The 19,844-nt window shown below is 45.2% G+C and overlaps 2 protein-coding genes and 1 long non-coding RNA gene across 4 annotated transcripts; 1 reads left to right on the top strand and 2 right to left on the bottom strand.

Moving 5' to 3' along the window:
- Positions 1 to 2,426: 2,426 nt before the first annotated feature.
- On the bottom strand, positions 2,427 to 6,592 carry LOC146175391 (uncharacterized). 2 transcript variants are annotated; one of them, XR_014701383.1, is made up of 3 exons: positions 6,217 to 6,592; positions 5,770 to 5,834; positions 2,427 to 4,870 (listed from the first exon to the last, which is right to left on the bottom strand). It is a non-coding gene; the product is annotated as an uncharacterized LOC146175391 (long non-coding RNA). The 2 variants fall into 2 exon arrangements; XR_014701384.1 differs by having other exon boundaries at positions 5,770 to 6,592.
- LOC146175390 (uncharacterized) lies at positions 6,589 to 8,491 on the bottom strand. Its single transcript, XM_084581731.1, has 2 exons — positions 8,251 to 8,491; positions 6,589 to 7,248 (listed from the first exon to the last, which is right to left on the bottom strand). The coding sequence occupies exons 1-2, from the start codon at positions 8,471 to 8,473 to the stop codon at positions 7,124 to 7,126; spliced, it is 348 nt and encodes a 115-aa protein (XP_084437857.1). The 5' UTR covers positions 8,474 to 8,491; the 3' UTR covers positions 6,589 to 7,123.
- Positions 8,492 to 13,467: 4,976 nt separating this feature from the next.
- On the top strand, positions 13,468 to 19,227 carry LOC146175389 (WD repeat-containing protein 3). The gene is made up of 3 exons (XM_084581729.1): positions 13,468 to 15,604; positions 16,032 to 16,544; positions 18,378 to 19,227. The coding sequence occupies exons 1-3, from the start codon at positions 13,619 to 13,621 to the stop codon at positions 18,702 to 18,704; spliced, it is 2,826 nt and encodes a 941-aa protein (XP_084437855.1). The 5' UTR covers positions 13,468 to 13,618; the 3' UTR covers positions 18,705 to 19,227.
- Positions 19,228 to 19,844: the final 617 nt, after the last annotated feature.

Here is a 19,844-nt window from a genome sequence, read left to right as displayed (position 1 = left end):
GAGTATAGCATGGTAGCGTCAACAGCTCCCGTCTGCAGCTTCCCTCAAAGATCCTTGATCGCATACATGCACCTTGCTATTTTATAAATGAAGAGTTTAAAGAACTTTGCTGCAACCTACAAAAAAAAAAAAAAAGTAGGAAGTGCGTAAGAGCTCTAAGATCGCTAAGGCGAACACAACCCGGCACCAGAATTAGAATATGTGACTAATAGGTACGGTGCAGGGAATGCAGCCTTCTAGTTACACACGTCAAATGACAGATCGAATACCACACGCCCATCCTCCGAGGTCCTGTGTATAAGCGTATAAGTGGCCCGAGTATGCATGGGGTTGCCATTAGCCTCTTTGTCACCTCTCCACGGCGGTTTGCACAGCCAGGATGCCTCCTTTCCTCCTCTCTGCAACGCGGCAACAGAGCACGCACCTGCCAGAGCTCTTCACACGCAAGTTCCAGTATGAAGGACGTTTTTGATGACAATTTCTGATCACACTTTCTGTACATGATGCACATGAGCCAATTAAAATACAGCTATTTAAATGCCCTCTAAACACGTGAATATTGTGAATATAAGCACAATACATAAGATAAATTCTCAGCACTGGGTAAAATATTCACAAAGTATTGTCAAACATGAATATAAAAACAAGAAATTGTAATAAAATCTTGAGGATATACAAAAGGCAGAAAAATGCTCATTTCTTAAACTACAGCTTCAAAATGAAGAAGTCTTTTTTTTTTTTTGCCTCAACTCCTTCAGCACCATGTAATTTGTTTATTAAATAAAATATTTAAACAATCTTGCTATTAGATAATACTAAAATGCAGGTATTTTGATCCTCAATTAAATAAATGCCCATGTTTTTGTTTTGGCTTTATACATAACATAAAAACTTTTCTCCAAAATTTGCAGAAAAAATCCAAGAAGTGAAAGAAAAGGGGGCATGAATATCAAAATAAGACAGCAAGAAAAATAATTCAGGATACTAAAAATATGCTACACTGCCTCTTTTATTACTAGTAAAGATATGGTGCACCTATCGGCAGATTTCTTCTTTTTCATAGTGCTGTTCGGAAACAGTGGTCATTCTTGATTTCCTGCAGCAGTTGTTGAGAGTGTCATGTACCTATTCTCCAAATCACACTAAAAAAACGCAGCGAAGCCCAACCGCCAAGGAAATAATAATTTACGCTCTGAAGTTCATTTTGAAGGTGTGCTGTTCTCTCCGAAATATCGCTAAGTTGCTGAAAACACCCATTTTTAAGCTCTGCCTTCCTCTACTCATTTTACAGTTTATAGCATTGGCATTTCCAAACCTTTCACGATTTATGACTGGATTATTTGGTGATATGTTTTCCACAAGGTGGGAGAGTTTGCCATCAAATTTGAAAATCTGCAATAGGAGCTCGGTGTTCAAACTCCACTCTATTTGCTTGAAAAGTTCCACACTTGAAGTTCTGGAGAAGCCATATCAAGTGTACCAAGCTTTCATTGCTGCTGAAACCCAGCGAATGGAAACAGAACAGTGGGAACACAAAATGAGCACGTGTAACTAACCAAGAGTGATCAGAGATTGAAACTAAGCTTTTCTTGGCCACTAGCTGAAGTTCGAGGCTGGCATTTGACTGATTCATCATCTGAGCTGAACTGAGAGCTAGTAAAATTGTCTTCAAGAGACTTCGCTACTGCTCTCATAAAAAGAAAACTATAGTAGAAGCAGCAGAATCGTGTGAATGGAGCCAAAGACCTCTTTATTTCGAATATTTTTTTAAATGTCACACTGTGCCAGAAAGAACAAAAAAGAAAATAAAAAAATAAACAAGCTGCACACAAACAGAAACTATGGTTGTCACAATAGCCTCACTGCGGTAGTGCAGTGGTTAAGATGCTAGATTACTGTGCCGGAGTACCCATGTCCGAACCCGAACGCTGGCGGCTGCTTTTGATGCAAACGAAGTGGCACCCATGTGCTATGTGATGTCAGCGCGCGTTAAAGATCCCTAGGTGGTCAAAATTACTCCACAGACCTCCACTACAGCACCCATTTCTGTCTTTCCACTTTGACTCCCTCCTCCCTTCCCTTACGACACAGTTCAGGTGCCCACAGAAACAAGTGACAGATTCTGTGCCTTTCCATCCCTGTGAACTAGTTACTATAATTACTTTTGTCATACTATCTGCCTAAATGGGGCTACATGTTCCAAACACGAAAATTGACGTCTGCCAGTGTGTGAGAACCATCATTCATATATGAACGATTGGCTTAAAGCGGTCCTGAAAGGTATAAGCCCTAATCCCTTAATTTGTGCTGGTATAATCTCACACATAATCATCAGCATACAACCATAATCTACCACATTGTGCCTAAGACCACCCGACATGAGTATAAAGCTCTGTTTTAACCAAGCTGTATGAATGTGGAGTAGCACGTCTGATACTGGATCCAGGGTCTCTGAGGGTTCTATTCCACCTCACCCTCTCACCTCAAAGGAGCTGCCTGAGTTAGCAGCTCCAGATAGCATTGTCCTCTCTTTTCTCGATTCTTTGTCTCTTTTGCGCTTTTCCACAATATGAGCTCCAGCCAGTTCGGCCATATCATGTGGCCTCATGACATCGCAGAACCAGACAACCAATCAGTGCATGGCCATGTCACCTGCCAAAGGCATGGTTGTGATTTTTCTCAAGGGTGACGCCTTTTACGCTACCGCAATAAAGCAACCATTCTACAATAAGTCACTTCTTGTGTGCTCCACTACTGCTGCTGCATTGTATGATATGGGCAGTTCAAATTATGTCCCTTCTGTAAATAGCAGTTTGTTTGCACAGCCTCCTATCCGATGTGGATGTAGGCTACAATCCAGCACACAACAGCGGCAGGGCAGACACATTAAAAAACATGGCAGCCCTTACGAAAGCCAGCTGCTCTTTCAGCTGATAGAAAGTCCAAGATTTTCCCAATTCTATTATCTTGTAGGCAATGGACAGTAACCCGATCAGTTTAAGTTTGCAAGTGCTTGACAGCCCATTTCTTACAGATTATGGTACTGCTGGAATCCTTCCAAGATTTTAATATGCTTGAGGTCGTGAGGCACTACACACAGGTGTAAAGACTGGTGTATGGAACTTAACACGCAAAAAACGGTGCTTCTTAGAGTAACTCGTAAAAAGAATTTCAGTTCATTTCAGTATCGCTTACACAACTGTCTCATTTCCGAAGTTTCTAGTTATAAATATCTTGGCATTACTATTACCAATAATCTCTCCTGGAGTGCTCCCATTTCAAATATTTGTTCATCAGCTTTTAAGAAACTTTGTTTTATCAGACGTAAACTCAAAGATGCTCCATCCAATCTTAAACTACTGGCTTACACCACATACGTCAGGTCTAAACTTGAGTATGCTTCGATCATCTGGGACCCTCACACTAAAAAAGACATTTATCGAATTGAACAAATACAGAGAAAAGCGGTGAGGTTCATTTTTAATAAATATCAAAGAACGGACTCTCCTACTAACCTCATGACCGCCAACAACATTCCGCTCCTAGAAACTCGCAGGAAAATGACTCCTTTACTCTTTTTGTATAAAATTTTAAACAACCAAATAAACCTCAGTCCTCCACCGTGTGTAAAGTTCCCAACACTAGGCGGACACGTCATCACCACAGTCACTCACTGCAGCCAATTTATGCAAAATCTAAATCCTTTATGCATAGTTTTTATCCAAGGACAATTTCTGAATGGAACACTCTCCCAGAAAGCTTAATTCAGTCTCCAGACTTTGACCAGGCTCTACAGCAACATCTGTTTGGTTGACAGTAGGGTCGGAGTTTTTTAGGACATGTATTGTTACTTTGATGTCGCACAAAGGTTTTTCATGTTTTCCCTTTTTTTTTTCTTTTTCTCTCCGGCTGTTGGTCAACACATTTCATGTCATTACATTGCCTCTGTTTGTTAGTTTTTTCGGTGCTTCGTATGATTTATTGTGTTTCTTGTGCGCTGTATATATGTATGCCACTCCTGCTAGGACCGGAATACTGGTCTGCAGTATCTTGAAATAAAATAAATAAATAAAAAGCAAGCAGTTTTTCTAGCACAATCTCCCTACCACTCTTCAAAGATCTGCAGTTGCCTATCCATACCAGCCGATTTCCCCCTTTGCATTGCTTCTAAGGCTTTTTTACTTCCTCCATGACCAGCATGACGTACAACCTGCTCACATTACTGCCCGTCATCCTGACTGCTTCAGGGCAACGTCATCAGCAAATTGCAGATTACTGAGGTATTCTCCATCTACTCTTATTCCTGAAGGCATATCACCTAGCACATAGTACAATAGATGCTGTCAAGAGAGTACAAGAAGTGGCCGATTCCATGCCATGTTACCTAAGACAATGCCATGTTTTAGACACCATCACACACGGATAACATTTTCTCGGAGAACCACAGCTGTGTTACCTCCACAAGGGATCAAGTTTCCTTCTATATGACAAACTCTCCAATAAATGTCAGGCCTGTTCAGGTATTAATCTGTTACTTTAATTCGCAAGGCTAGAAGCTAGACTGGCAAAAAATTGCAGTCACACATTTGTGCTTCCCACCTCCCCCCACTGCAAATCATGTGTTCCAAACCACCCAGAATGATTTTCAAATAATAGCATATCAGCAAATTCAAGGGTGACAATATTACACAAGATTAAATACATTGCAAGCAAGGTGTTTTAAACTTAACTGGGAGCACGCTCTAAACCTGTGGAAGCAGTGAGAGTATCCATTTGGTCACACCAGTCGCAGCTCACTGCACTACTGAGGTGGCGGTGTAATCGAACTGACGGAGGGAACTCGTTCGTCGCCACCAAGAATTCGTTGCCTCTGCAGATGTAAATAAATGAGAGCAATACTGCAATTACATTTACTTTGCATAAATTCAGCAAACTCACTCACAATAGAATTTGGTTCGAGTAAAGCAAGTGAGTGTGCCTGCTGCAGAAGGAAAAAGGTAGTAATGAGACTGGCTGTCAATGCTAGCACAAATACAAATATTTAGAACACTTACAAAACACTGAAATAGCAACAAAGAGAATCTAAGTTAAATCACTTGTGCAGTAAGTGCCCAATATGCTGCGGCTTGCATGGAACTGCAATGGAGAGAGCTTATAGCAGCAACTGCCAAGCTCTGACAGGATTACGAGGTACTAGCAATGGTGCCTCACTCTCGCACAAAACATGCCAGCTCAGATTAATTATTGCTCTCTTTTCAAATAAGCTGTCAATGGCCTTGGCAGCAGCTTGAAGCCAAGCACTGCCAACTATTTATGTTGGAGCAGGCAAAAGATATATATATTAGGGAACTCTGCAGTAGCAACATGCATCCAAAGTGTTAAATCTATATAAACAAGCTCAGTGAGTTCCACCAATGCAGTTATTTCGGCAGTAAAAGGACAGATATTGTCACAGGCATGAACCTATGCTAGCTGAGGAGTAATGAAGTCACCCTCATTGCTGCATACACCGAAATAAGTGAGAGTACTTGACAGTGGAAGGTCTGAGAAAATAAGCACATGAATTCGGTCATGTATATAACTATACTTTTGTAGCCATTTCATGCTGTGCAGTAGGCTTGTTGCACTTCGAGGCTCAGTCCGCACAGGGCCTACTTACGTTTAAGCTATCTCTCAGCTGGCCAGCAACCCCCCTTTTAGCAGTGCGCAGATATTACTCATGTATTGCAGCACTACCACGTATGGTCTGTACAGATGAGTGCCACTTACCTTCCAACACTTTTCCGAAAGAAGCCAGACATTTTCTATGGGCCGAGCCGCTCCATCGGTTGAAGCTGCGAGGAAGGCAATAAAACCCCGATTATAAACCAGCGCGTTCACGCTGGCGCACGCAAAAATGCCTTATACTGCCCAAACAAATATAAGCGAACTCAGAAATAGTTTTACGTTATCTTTTAGTCGCCTCATATGTCCCAATACTCAGGACTGGAAGTTGTTCCAAGTGCAATGAAAGGAGATCGTGGACGCCATTACGCAGTCTCGTCTTCTTACGCCTTCGCCCGGAGACTGTCGCGCGATAGCGCCACGTCAATAATTGAGGATAACGCATGCTTGCGCTGCCGTGCAAAATCTCGTTAAAGAAGCTGCAAGGAAGGCGATGGCAGAAAGACGACAAATACTTTACTTAGAGTTCGCGGGCATGTATGTACGACTCACCGCAGTCAGTAGGATTGCACCGAGGGCTGCGCCCTTGAATTTAAGGCTATAATCCACGAACTGAATCCGCATTTCACCGAGCTTGCATCTACCGGGATGATGGCCCGCAAACTGCAGCAGACCGACGCATGAAAGACAACCTAGGGTGCCTAGGGCTCGCCAAGCGCAAATGCTCGTTGTCTGAAAAGCGCGCCAGCCTTCCTTTGGGCCATACTTTGGGCGGCTCAGTGAACATCTGGGTTTGAGGCTTACTTCTAGAAAAAAACAAGCACTAAAAGCTATTTGACGTCACATCCGTCCAGAAGAGCAACATATCCTCCTTTCCACTTTGGTCCTGGGCGCGCATGCGCAGTTCACGGAGCCGGCTCTCTGCAAGTTCAGGTCTCCCATAGGGCCCAGCGGCCCATTTGACTGTAGTGCACCAAGCGGCCGGCGGCAACTACATCCGGTCTTGCTGAAGGGCGCGCGATTTGAATGCTAGCCATGCGCTGCGCCCTTCCCTGCCCTTTTGGCGCATTATTTTGGTTTTAAATGGTCTGCTAGTGTTTCCATTTATTTTCAGCATGCATAACAACAGGAAAAATAGATTCCCAGTTCTCTAAACTGCCCATCAACCCAGCTGCGCCACAGCCTTTGCAAAACAGTAGTGCAGAAAAGACTCCAAGTGCTTCGTGAAATGAATTTATTTTGCTGCATATAAAACAAGAGATGCAACAGATGTAAACGGATGCATTGACAATACTTGACACACATTAGGCGATGTGCACAATACATAAAAATAAAAATGCACAAGGTGAGAAACAGCACTTAGGTAGAGACAAAAAATAGCATAACTGATTTCCGAATTATTGCAAATGATATGTAACAAAACAGGCATTATACATAAACTACACAGTCCCAGTCGCGGCTACTTTAGCAAGGGTAACTTGTATTGTCCAGGGCAGAGAGGAGAACTGACGCTTGAGGAAGGGCCACACCACTCACTCGTCGCATCCGCCATGCTTCGGCTGCAGTCCGTGGGTCCATACAGTGCTGTTGGAAAAGGAATGAACATGATGCAGAAGGTTGCAATGAAATGTAAGGCCACTGCACCGCGCACACATCTGTGCATGTGGGTGGGTACTGAAAACTTGGTGAGCAGCAGTTATGGTCCAGAACAGAAAAGCTGTCATTCGTAAAATTGATACAAAAGCTACTCTTGCAACGTAGAGGTCAGGAAATGCATTTCTACAGAGCGTGAAATAACAGCCACTAAATTAACAATATTCCTCAAGAGCACTGAACAGCTGAAGCAATGAAGCTTGCCGCATAATAGAACATTTTTCACTTTAACGTTGTCCTGTTAAATGTAACGCGACACCACGCAAAACTAGCCGTTCGCAAAACCGCGGCCGGCGAGCACGCCATGTTGGCTTGCCTTTCATACGCGACTTTGTGAAGCGGAGACAACCACGCTGTGCTAAACTGCCCGAAATGCCTCTCAGTTTTACAAGAATGCAACATTTCTCACCTTGCGGTTGCCCTGTTAAACGCGACACCACGCAAAACCTCGCGCCATGTCACATGTCATCGCGGCCGGCGAGCCATATTGGCGAGCGCCTTGTCATGCCTGTTGGCTGCCCTTCATGTGCGACTTTGTGAAGCGCAGACCGCCGTACTGAGATAAACAGCCTGAAATACTGCGTAGTTTGACAAGAAAATCAAAAATGAAACGTTTCTCACTTTACCGTTGCTCTGCTAATCGCGACACTCAGCAAAACTAGCCGTTCGGCAAACTGCGTCACCATGGCCGCAGCGGCCGGCGAACACGCCATTTTGGCGCAATGGCGTGCCTTGATGCCTTCACATGCCACTTTGTCAAGCGTTAATATTACACCTCACCGTGGTTGGGAACCGCCAGAGTTACGGCGTAACGAACTGCGCCTGAACAGCCGGTGCGCCTGTTCACGAGCTGCGAAACTTATTGGCACCAACCGGCATGGTCGACGTAAACTGCTTGAAATGCAGCGTAGTTAAGCAAAAAACGTTGCTCACCTTGCCGTCGTTTCAAACCGCTGTCGTTCTGCGCAGCAGCCCACGAGAGGTCTGTGCCGCACAAGCGCGGCGAGGCACGAGCACACAACCGCTCCCTTCGACTTCTTGTCGTCTGCTCCGGCGGGTTACCGCTGCAGCGAGTGCCGTCGCGCGCGCGTCCGCGCATGCGCACGTTGGTGCCGCCATCCATCAATCGGCGGCAGCGCAAAAAGTGGCGCGTCATTTCCTGGGGCCAGTTTTCGCCGAGTGACCGCTCTTTACCAATCTCTTTCTCTATGGCCTCGGCAGCATAGGCGGCATATAGGTCCGGATAGCGCGCTGCGCTTTTCACTGCGAAACCTGTCTCTCGACCGTTTAAGCGCTCTTTGTGTCTAAAAACAGTCTTGGTGGAAGACATTCACACCGTCCTAGTACTGTGCGGAGAAAATTATACGCTCAAATAGCGCTCGTGGAAGCGTTTAAAAAATACTGTCTGGTCCATGTCTGCTATATCTGTTTTATTTATTCAGCTGAACCGGAAGGTCTTAAGCAGAACACATATTGACTTCCTGATATCCAGCGAGAGAAGAAATTTGAGAAAACCACCTAAAGTTGACACGTTGGTTGCAATAGTTTGTTAGTCTTTGATTAAACGATCGAGTCCGGGCCGGATTCAATATATTGCTATGAAATATTCCGATGACGATTTTATTTGATCTAGAGCCACTCGATTGCGATCCACGCATCGCGATCGCGGATGTTGCGTATCGTATCTATCTTCCTTCTGAGTGAGCGCTCAGTCAGCTCATATCCAGGTGGTTGTCCCGAATTATGGCAACTATATTCTCAATCGCGATCTAACCCGGAACGGATCGACGACGACTGTTATTGTCCGTGTGACACAGGTATCAGAAAATGCCCTTAATATTTTACACTGTTCATTAATCCAACTTTGAATTTTATTTACTCTTCGGTCTTTTCTTATGGTCCATGGTATATCGCGATGCCGCAGTCAAGTGCTACGAACGTCAATACGTATACGGGCCTCATGCTTTCGGATAGGTTACGTCGACGTTTCTGCAATTCAGTCATGCTTATTGCTAAGGTGATATATATCAGGTTAGTGACGAATTATAGCGTCACATATATGCTACAGAAAAGAAGGGCGATCTTGCTTTTTATGTTTTCAAAGATCGCATTCGACAATAAACACAAGCAGTCTGAATCTGACTTCAGTTTTTGTTCTTACTCTTTATTCATTTGTTTTATTAGGAAGTCACTTAATTGTTGCTTCATACATAAATGATTATTATGCGGTGCGCTTTTTTTTGTAACAGAAGGAAAGACAAGAAACAAAAGTGGTGATTGTATCACTGATTCTTTTTTTTTTTTTACAAAGTCTACAATATAGTAAAATTTGAGCAAAAAGTCGCAGCAACAATAAACAAGTAAAAATATAGAAATGAACCGCTAAAGGTTTTGGAGAAAGGCCGCACATATGACACCGCAATAATTTTAAAGTAGTCTGATACCAATTTTTGGTTGTATTTTTTTTTTTTTCACTTGCTAATGATGCGCTAGATATTCCTGTAATTCTCCACGTGGTTTCTCGCTTACCACCGCTAAGTAATTTATAATTAATTTTACTTTCTTCACCAGTTTCGGCTTCGCGGTTTCAGCAGCCGAACGGTTGTTGTACGGTCACAATTGTCTAGGTCACGCGCGGGATTTAAAAAAAAAAAAAAAAGCTTTAACCACAGACTCACTTATTAGCTCCTCATTTTGCGCTTTCAATACAGCCACTTGTTCTGCGCTCCATGCCAGTTTTCTCTTAGCTCTTCTCAGAGCGCGAGAAATGTTGCAGCATTTATTTGGCTAGTTGCATGCTTTTTCCTTCTTTCTGCGCATCTTGTGTAAGCCTCCGCTGGTATTTGCATTAAGCGCAGCTAACCCCTTCAGAGTTGACGGTCAAGCGACACTTTTTCTGCAAAATATATTCCCATGAATGATATGTGCTTCCTGAATCAGCTGGTTGCAGGCCACATTCGGAACAAAGACCCTCCAGTGCACTCTGCCTATATAGCTCTATCTTCAGCTTTAGATATTGTTGTATTGTACGCGCTTGTTTTTTTCTTTTCCGAGAGTATACACTGTAGTGTCCACAAAACTGCGTTCAGGCTTCCAAAAGATATCACTTTTTCTATGTACAAAGTGACAAAGTTCTTTTTTTTTTTTTTTTTTAAATGCTCGATAACGCGCGTAGGCTACAGATCCAGCAGGTGCTTCGGTTAATTTGGTCCAAGTTGCAGGTATGTAAACTGAGTCAAACGGATCCCGATGCTCAAAGCTGCACGTCTGCTGCTGCGGGCATGAGTTCTCGCTCGGCTCTTCTAGCTGCTGCCAGCTCCTTGGAAGCATTGTCAAACATCCTTGACGGTGCGTGCATGGCTGTCGTCTGCACCACTGGCATTACGGCACTGCGTTTTTTGTCGTTTAGCGGCCGGTTGGTCACAGAGGTTCCTCAACTTTCTTTTAGATGTCTTCTTAGGCAGAAGATAGTTCGGATAATGGTCGAATAGCATTGGCACGGTTTCAGGATTAATTCGTGGTCTATCTCATGCGGCAAGTATAGTGCCTAGAATATACTGTAGAATGCAAAAAAGTGGTTATCTGAAGAGGCTTTGCAAATAGCTGAGGAAAGGAGGATGGCAAAAGGTATGGGGGAAAGAGAAATATACTGGATTTTCAGAAAATAGCAAGGAGAGATAAGAATGCCTTCCTGAACATGTGTCAAGCAGTTGAGGACAACAGCCAATTAAGGAACACAAGAGCTCTGTATAAGACAATCAAAGATATCAAAGGAAGCTTCTGTGCTAAGCTGGGCGTGATAAAGGACAAACGAGGCAAGGACCTCACTGAAGCCTCAGAGATAAAGAAGAGGTGGCAGGAATACACAGAAGAACTGTACAAGAAGGACCCGGATGTGCAAACCCAACATAGGACGGTTGTGATTACTGATCTCGAGCCAGGCATCCTGAAGAATGAAGTTGAATGGGCCTTAGCCAGCCTTGCTAAGAACAAAGCTAGCGGAATTGATGGTATTCCAGCTGAGTTGCTTCAAAACCTCAACCACGACGCTGTTAACACACTGCATACATTATGTCAAAAGATTTGGACAACCCTGCAGTGGCCACAGGATTGGAGGATCGAGGTCAATTTACATCCCCATTCCAAAGAAAGGCAGTGCCAAAGATTGTTCCAACTACCGCACGATCGCGCTTATTTCGCATGCTAGCAAGGTGATGTTAAAAATCCTGCAAGGTAGGCTGCAGCAGTATGTGGATCGGGAGCTTCCGGACGTGCAAGCTGGGTTTCGCAAGGGCAGAGGAACTAGAGACCAAATTGCCAACCTTCGCTGGATCATGGAAAAAGCAAGAGTTCCAGAAACCATTTACTTCTGCTTTATTGATTATGCGAAAGCGTTTGACTGCGTAGATCACAGCAGATTGTGGCAAGCTCTCCAAGAGATGGGAGTTCCAATTCACCTCATCTGTCTCCTCAGGAACCTTTATGAAGGGCAAGAGGCCACAGTCAGAACTGGGCATGGTCTTACTGATTGGTTTCCGATTGAGAAAGGGGTGAGGCACGGCTGCATACTGTCGCCCTGCCTATTTAACCTATATGCAGAGTGCATCATGAGGAAGGCCGGTCTGGACGAGTCTTCAGCTGGAGTGAAGATTGCTGGAAAACGTATCAACAACCTTAGATATGCGGATGATACCACTTTAATGGCAGAAAGTAAAGTGGAACTCAAGAGACTTCTGATGCGCGTACAAGAAGAGAGTGAGAAGTTTGGGCTCATTGGTTGTCCTGTCTCTCCGATGTACTGTTTATGACAAAAGGAGCATTCTAGAAGGTAGATAACGTTTGAAGATGTGCAGCTAAAGCCTGATTTTATGTGAAAAGTGAAATCGCTTGCATTGCTTTTAACCGTGGTGTTTTTTTGTATATGACTGCACGTCTTACATCTAGGTCGAGAGCAAGGGTGTGGTTGTGTTGGGTGCTTGTTGTCGAGTTTAGAATGTACTAGAATATCTCTGAGGTTCGCGTTACGTTTGTTTGTCACCCATGGTGCCTCCGGAAATATTTTCTTGAGGCGTTCATTACACGTTAGCATGGAATGGTATTTCCGCAGAATATTGTTTATGTTTGGAAGGGCATTGGAGTATTTAGTTACAAAAGAATTCGGCTGTCGTTCGGTGTTGGCCTTTGGTCGTTTCGTGAGCACATATCGTTGCGGTTTAAAGTGCTTGCTTTTTCGAGGGCCGTATTAAGGGAGTAGCTTCATGTCACTTTTGTGTCACGTGATTTCCCGTGCAGTATCCCCATCTTTACAGTACTTAGAAGAAAAATTTCGACCACCTGCATGGGGATCTTTAACGTGAGCTGACATCGCACAGCACACGGACACCTCTTCGTTATATCTGGATATATCTCGGCGTGGCCAAGTGGTTAGCGCGGTTAGCGCGGAACGCTACGCAACAAGACAAAAGGGCGCCACCAATACATCACGAAATGGACTAACAGAACCCGAAAGCTCAGATTTGTGTAGTTTGGAGATGCACCGCAGCAAAACAGCAGCATTGAAAAGCAAGTAAAGGAGGCAGAAAGGAAAATGTGGGAGGAAAGAATGCACGGAAAATCAGCATTGGGTATGTATAGAACTCGAAAACAGGATATAAAGAAAAAGTTTATTCGACAATTCTCACGAGGGAGCTCATTGCTGTCTGAGGCTAGGACAGGGGCCCTCAGAACAAAAACGTACAGGAAAAAAATTCAGGAAGTAGGTATATTATGCGCGGCGTGCGGAACTGAGGCGGAAACAACGGAACATGTTGTTCTAAGGTGCCAAAAACTTCGTTCTGCCCTTCCCGCGGGAAAAGCGGCAGATCTGAAGAGAGCGCTGGGATTTGCTGGGGAAGATGGACGAATGGATGAGGAACGCGTTTTGATAACGAAAGAGAGGTTAGAGGATTGGTGGAAAAAGTCAAGAGAATAAAAAGAAGAAAAAAAAGGGAGGGGGGCAGATACGGGCGAATTAGAAGCTAAAAATAGGACAGAGATAAATATATTTCTTTTAATTTTTTGGCTAGGCGCCGCAAGCTGCCGTCCGATACAAAGGGCAGAGCCACTATCATCCATCCATCCATCCATCATCCATCCATCCATCCCTAAGGCAACCATTCATCTATCTATACATGGCTATAGTGCTACATGGCAAAAGCGCATGGCAGCTGCCGAGCACGCATGGGTCTAGCATGAGTTTTTAATCCGGCCGTGTTTTTGTCTGCAACGTGAGATCTGCGTTTCGTTCGCTTGATTTTGCAAGATGCCATTGACGCACCAGTACCTTCGGTTCACCAGTGGACCCATATTCGGTGTGCTAGCCAGCGCCGAGGCCCGGGTCGCCTTCGTGCGTTACCAGAACACGGCGTCCCGGTACTACGCCGTGACCGCCTGCGAAAATGTTATCCTCTGGGACACCAAGACCAAGCAGAAGGTGAAGATCTTCAGTGGCCAGAAGCATTCCTCTACGTGCCTGGCCACCAGCCCCGACCACCGGCATGTGGCCGTTGGCTACACGGACGGTGCCGTACGGATTTTCGACGTACAGCAGGACAGCGGCGAAGCCGCCATCACTTTCCAGGGCCACAAGGCCGCCGTGACAAGCCTGGACTTCGACGAGGGCAGGCTGGCGTCAGCGGGTAAAGACGCAGTGATTATTCTGTGGGACGTCGTCGGGGAGGCTGGCATGTTCAGGCTGAAGGGGCACAAGGGAGTGGTGACGCGGTGCCGCTTTATGAAGCAGCGCAAGAACGTACTCGTGTCCAGCTCTAAAGACACGTTCGTCAAGTTCTGGGACCTGGAGACGCAGCACTGCTTCAAGACGCTCGTGGGCCACCGCGGCGAGGTCTGGGACTTCGTGCTCGTCCGTCAGGACACCTGGCTCGTGACTGGTAGTGCCGATAGCGAACTGCGCGTTTGGGAGATCGCCGACAAAGAGCGGGGACAGGAATCGCACGAGGACGCAGCGGACGCAAAGAAAACCAAGCAAGATGCTGAGATAACCGGAGAGCTAGGCGACGAAGAGGCGGAGGACGAAGTAGGCTGTCCGTTGACGTGCACCAAGTTCGGCAGCGTCATGCGGGAGGGCAGGGGCCGGGTGTGCTCGCTCGTCGCAGACCCGTCGGAAAGGGCAATACTGTGTCACGGCGTCGATGCCTTGGTCGAAGTCTTCAAGCTGAACGACGAGACAGAGGTCAAGAACAAGCTGCACAAGCGAGAGCGCAAGCAAAGAAAACGACTCCTCAGATTGACCGCTACAGAAAACCAGCCGAAGGAGGATGTCCACGCAACCGTAACGATTGCCGACACTATAGAGAGGTTGCAGACATTCAAGTGTAGCAGTAAGCCTTGCTGCCTCGACGTATTATCTGCAAAGAATGGCCTGGCAAAGGTGGCAGTCGGTCTCAGAAGCAACCAGGTTGATTTCTACGTCTTCAACATGGCGGACAAGGGCATCACTCCAGTGTTGGCCGACAGCATTCAACATGCAGGCCATAGGAGTGACGTCAGGGCACTGGCCTTCAGTTCCGACAACACAGGAATCTTATCAGTGAGCGGCGAGACTGTCAAGGTGTGGGGCCGCACCAGTCAGCAGTGTCTGCGAAGCATGACGTGTGACTACGGCCTGTGCTGTACTTTCCTCCCTGGGGATAGGCACTGCATTGTGGGCACAAAGACGGGAAGGCTGCAGCTCTTTGACATTGGTGCCAAGAGTCTCATTGAGGAAGTCAAGGCACATGACGGACCAGTGTGGTGCCTGGACTTGTACCCTGACCAGAAGGGGCTTGTCTCTGGGAGTGGCGACAAGACTGTAAAGTTCTGGGACTTTGACCTAGTCGAGAGGGAGGGTACAAAGAACCTTGTCTTGGTCCACGCCAGAACACTTGAAATGGCAGAAGACGTTCTCTGTGTTCGGATAACTCCCAATGGGAAGCTCCTTGCTGTGTCCCTCATGGACAGCACTGTAAAAGTCTTCTTCATGGATACACTGAAGTTCTTCCTGTCCATGTATGGCCACAAATTTCCTGTACTGTGCATGGATGTTAGCTACGACAGCACCCTCCTGGCAACTGGTTCTGCTGATCGCAGTGTCAAGATCTGGGGGCTTGACTTTGGTGACTGCCATCGCTCCATCCTCGCGCATGACGATAGTGTCATGTGCCTTCGGTTCTTGCCTAAGACACACATGTTCTTCACAGGCAGCAAGGACCACACCATTAAACAGTGGGACGCAGACAACTTCCAGAAGGTAGTGACTGTTTTATAATCATGGTAAAGTTGTAAGCTAGCAGCAAAGTTACTGTAACAGCTGCACAATGTTCTATGAGTAATTTAATTGATAGGTTAACACAGCAAGCTAAATGTGGCTACTGCCTTTTGAAGCAAGTAGTCTGTACAGTTACCCCCACCATATTCATCAGAACCAATGAATAATGTGAGTATGTGTCATTCAAAACTATGCTACCTTGCTTAAGGTTATGGTCTCGTAGCATAAGCACAAGGATTGTTGCCTTAAAAGTATTGACCATTTTTATGGTACTGATTGGCAAGAATTGCGCTACCGTTCAGCAGTTGCCTCGGCCGCTAGCCGTGTTCTGAGGGATAATAGTTGTGTCTTAGCTCAACTAAAATTAGCTCGAGGCATCCCAGCTGCATTTAAAGCTTTGCTTTTACAGATTGTCACGTTGGAGGGCCATCAAGCTGAAGTGTGGGCGCTGGCCATCAGTCCTGATGGCCGGTACGTGGTCACAGCATCGCATGATCGCTCCCTGCGCCTCTGGCTGAAGACTGATGAGCCCCTGGTGCTCGAGGAAGAACGGGAAAATGAGAGGGAAGCCGAATCCGAAGCCAATGCAAATCTCGAGGAAGCAGTCATCCCGAGGGAAGGTGGCAAAGATGAAGTAGGCCTTGCTGCCAAAAAGACAACCGAGACAGTCAATATGGCAGAGCGCCTCTTGGAAGGCATAGATGTCTACAGGGAGCACAAGGCAAAGCTGCTGGAATATGAAGCTCAGCAGAAGGCATCCCCAGAACCAGTTGCACCCCCTGCACCTCATCCGTTGATGACTGTCTACCAGACGACCTGTCCAGAACGGTACATGTTGGAAACGCTGAGACGGATGCGGTACAGTGAGCTGGAAGAGACACTGCTTGTTCTACCATTTGGCTATGTCGTGGACCTTCTCAAGGTTTGTTGTTGTGAAGAAAAATGTGAAAAATGCTTGCATTATGTTGGTGACTGTGGCCATACCACAAGAGTTATTAGTTTTCTCTGCCTCAAGCAAGTCGCTAGGACAAGGGACATTCAGTTTATATTCAAGGAATTACTGCTACATGAGTCTGAGAGCAGTGACCACTTGTCCTTGTCATACATCATTGTTTGTCATTATAGTTCCTACCTGAACCGCTAGCATATTTATAGTGAAACTGAGCATAGAGTTTGCATATTGTAGCAACTTCTGCCTCGTAAATTTGAGATCACAGCTTACTTGATTTGGCCGCGTATTATACAAACCTGTAACCACCCGAGTCAGAGGGGCGCCATGTGCAGAGAAAAGCATATTTAAAGGACTGGCGCACCTATTATGCTCTCCTCTTTGCCTGTTACACCTTTTTGTGCAAACAGCAGATGATGCAGCAGTGATTCAGCATTGACAGCTTCTGGTTCCTCATTCTCTGGCAGAAAATTTCGGGTTTGCATCATGTGCAGCCTAACCAGGTATCATTTATTACAGAGATGAAATTTACCACAATGTGCAAGCTTCGTGCGCAGTTTCACCTTGAATGGACCAGCAGTTGAGATGGAAAGTTTTTTTTTTTGTCTCTACGATAAAGGTCCACACGATAACGGGTAATTATACATGTAGCTTTTCTGTTAAAGCATAAGCCTTGAGGGTATCTTAAATGCAACGCCTAAGCAAGGAAAAAAATTGAGAGCACTGTGGAATCTACACTGCAGAAATGCGAAAGCTGGAGTTTTGGTGCTGCATACGGTGCGTTACGTTTGTTCTCAACATTATTATCAACTAAATGCACCGCCATTATCAATGCTACTGTCATACAGCTGTATAACATCACAACACCTGTGGCGCTCCTGGCGGAGAGAGCGGGAGTTAGGCCGCCGTTCATGCGCACCGCCGTCTCTCACGGACGGCGTGAGTTGGTCGCCCAGCTTTGAGGCGCGACGTCACACAGAGGTCATGTGAAAGGTCATTTCATGTGCACCGCCGTCTCACCGCAAAGGCTTGAAAGTGAAAGTAGTATTGCTTTCGCAATAAAAACTAAATACATTTCGTATCGAACACTGCTGCACTTTATGTAAAGTGAACGCACTCATTTCTGTACACGTTAGCTCAAAAAAATGCTAGTGACGTGTAGGGCTTGTTCGAGCTTTGCAAATTTAAAACAGAACCACGGTTACCGTATAAGCACTTTGATCACAGTCGGTGCTGCATGTAACGCTAGAGCACGTCTCAAGAAATATAGGTAGGAAACAACATGCAAAGTACATTGGATACCAGTGGCTAAAAGTACCTCGTGTACACCTCTAAACTGGGCCCACGATCAGAGTGATTTGAATTGGTCGAGTAGTGCAACTTCGCCAGAAACTGAAAACATAAACTATCTAACTGCCATAGGGACCGGATGCTGTTGTCCAGGGCTTATTTAACATCTGGCCAGCCACCTACTGTACACTGCTTACATGGCATACATGTGCGGCAAGCACCTACTTTATTTTAACACTTGCGTGCATCAGATCAGGCACGCAGTGTCTGATGCAAAGAACGGCGAAAAAAGGAACCAATAGTGGAGTGAACTAGCGAAACGATTCTAGGCAAGATTTGCTGCTTCGTGACCATAGTACCAGGTCTTGCACATGACTGTTTTACAAACTGCATGAAAATTATGCGACTGAGCAAAGACTTGTCTCATGGTGACCTATGGTGTTGGCGACTGTATATCTTGCACTTAAATACAAATTATGTGGAATGCTAACCCCATGTAAAATGCGTTCATTCCAGGCACTCGCCGAATTTCTCAGCTGTAACTGGGAGCCCGAACTGTGTTGCCGCTGCCTGTTTTTCCTGCTCCGAGTACACAGTGGACAAATTGGGGCCACCGCAGCCCTTGTGTCAACCGTGGACCAGTTACGACATTGCACAGTCGAGCAACTGGACCAAGCCAGGGATGAAATCGGCTTCAACCTTGCAGGGCTCAACTTCCTGCAGAGAGAGGTCGATGCACGAGAAGAAGTGGCACTCTTCACTGATGCCACGCGGGTTTTCAAGGAGCGGAAAAAAAAGAAGACAAAGAAAGAGCGTGCCATACTCTCGATTGTGGCTTCTTAAATACCATGGGTATGGTGCCAAATGCATAGGTGTGCTGATTGCCGGGGCACAGAACATAGTTCACTGCTTCTCCGCTTCATGAGAGCAGAAGTGGTGCTGCAAACAGTGCTCCATCACAAATTTGCACGTGTTATCAACTAGTGACACTGATTGATCCTACAATAGGGGCTGAGTTTGAGTAAATGGGATCTAGAAATCACATCTTACATAATAATAACCCGAGATAACTGCTTCGAGGAAACACTTTTGCTCCAGTCAATTGATAGTAGTAAATCAAAGGACTTGTCTAATTCGGTCTCTTGTGGTCTGCAGGCACAGGCACACAAAAAATAAAAACACGTGCTTTAGGATAATATAGAGGTAAGATAACTTTACTGCACAGTCAAGATAAGATTAGGAACCAGGGAAGAATGTGATCAATGGACAATTTAAAGTGAAAACAGGTTCCAAGAGCTATTTCATGCTTCTAATTTGGAAGACTGAAAAGTGTGTTTATACATATATATATATATATATATATTTTTTTTTTTTTTTAAGAAAAATACAGCAAACATTGTTTTGGAAAAGCATAAAATGCTATCAAATAAAACCTGGCCTGCGGGCTAATCAGGCTTTCTGCTTTTCTTTGCATTGCCGAGTGCCATGTTTCTTAAGAAATAAACCGCAATGTTTAATCAATGAACTGACCAAACACTTTTCTTTCTTTTTGATGAATGAGTTGGAAAGAAAATGGCCTTTAATACTTAAATTTCTCACCGAAACAACGATCATAAATATCGTGACGTACAAGTCTGTTCGAGCACGAAAAAATTTGCCGACGATTACGTTACTTCGTAATGCGAAATCTGAGCGTAGCTCATCAGCTGTTCCACCTTTTCGATAGATTGAGGCAAAGATTTCGACCAAGACATATGTACAATTACAGACATTTTAATTTTTCACACATATTCTTTCAAGAAACACTCCACTAACAGTTGTTGACTGTCACGAAGAAAGCTTTGTGGTCATCCGAAGCCTTCCACTACGGCACCTCTCTCTCTTTATTCACTGCCACCTTTCTCCTTTTCTTAACAACTTGGTTAAGGTGTCCGTGCAGAATTGTGACAGATACTGTGCCTTTTCTTTGATGTCAACCAATTT

This window comes from Amblyomma maculatum, chromosome 10 (assembly GCF_055883805.1).
Source record: "Amblyomma maculatum isolate TAMU_Amacu chromosome 10, ASM5588380v1, whole genome shotgun sequence".
NCBI classification, from domain to species: domain Eukaryota; kingdom Metazoa; phylum Arthropoda; class Arachnida; order Ixodida; family Ixodidae; genus Amblyomma; species Amblyomma maculatum.
The sequence above is the reverse complement of the archived record's forward strand: the minus strand, read 5'-3'. Positions and strand labels throughout refer to the sequence as shown.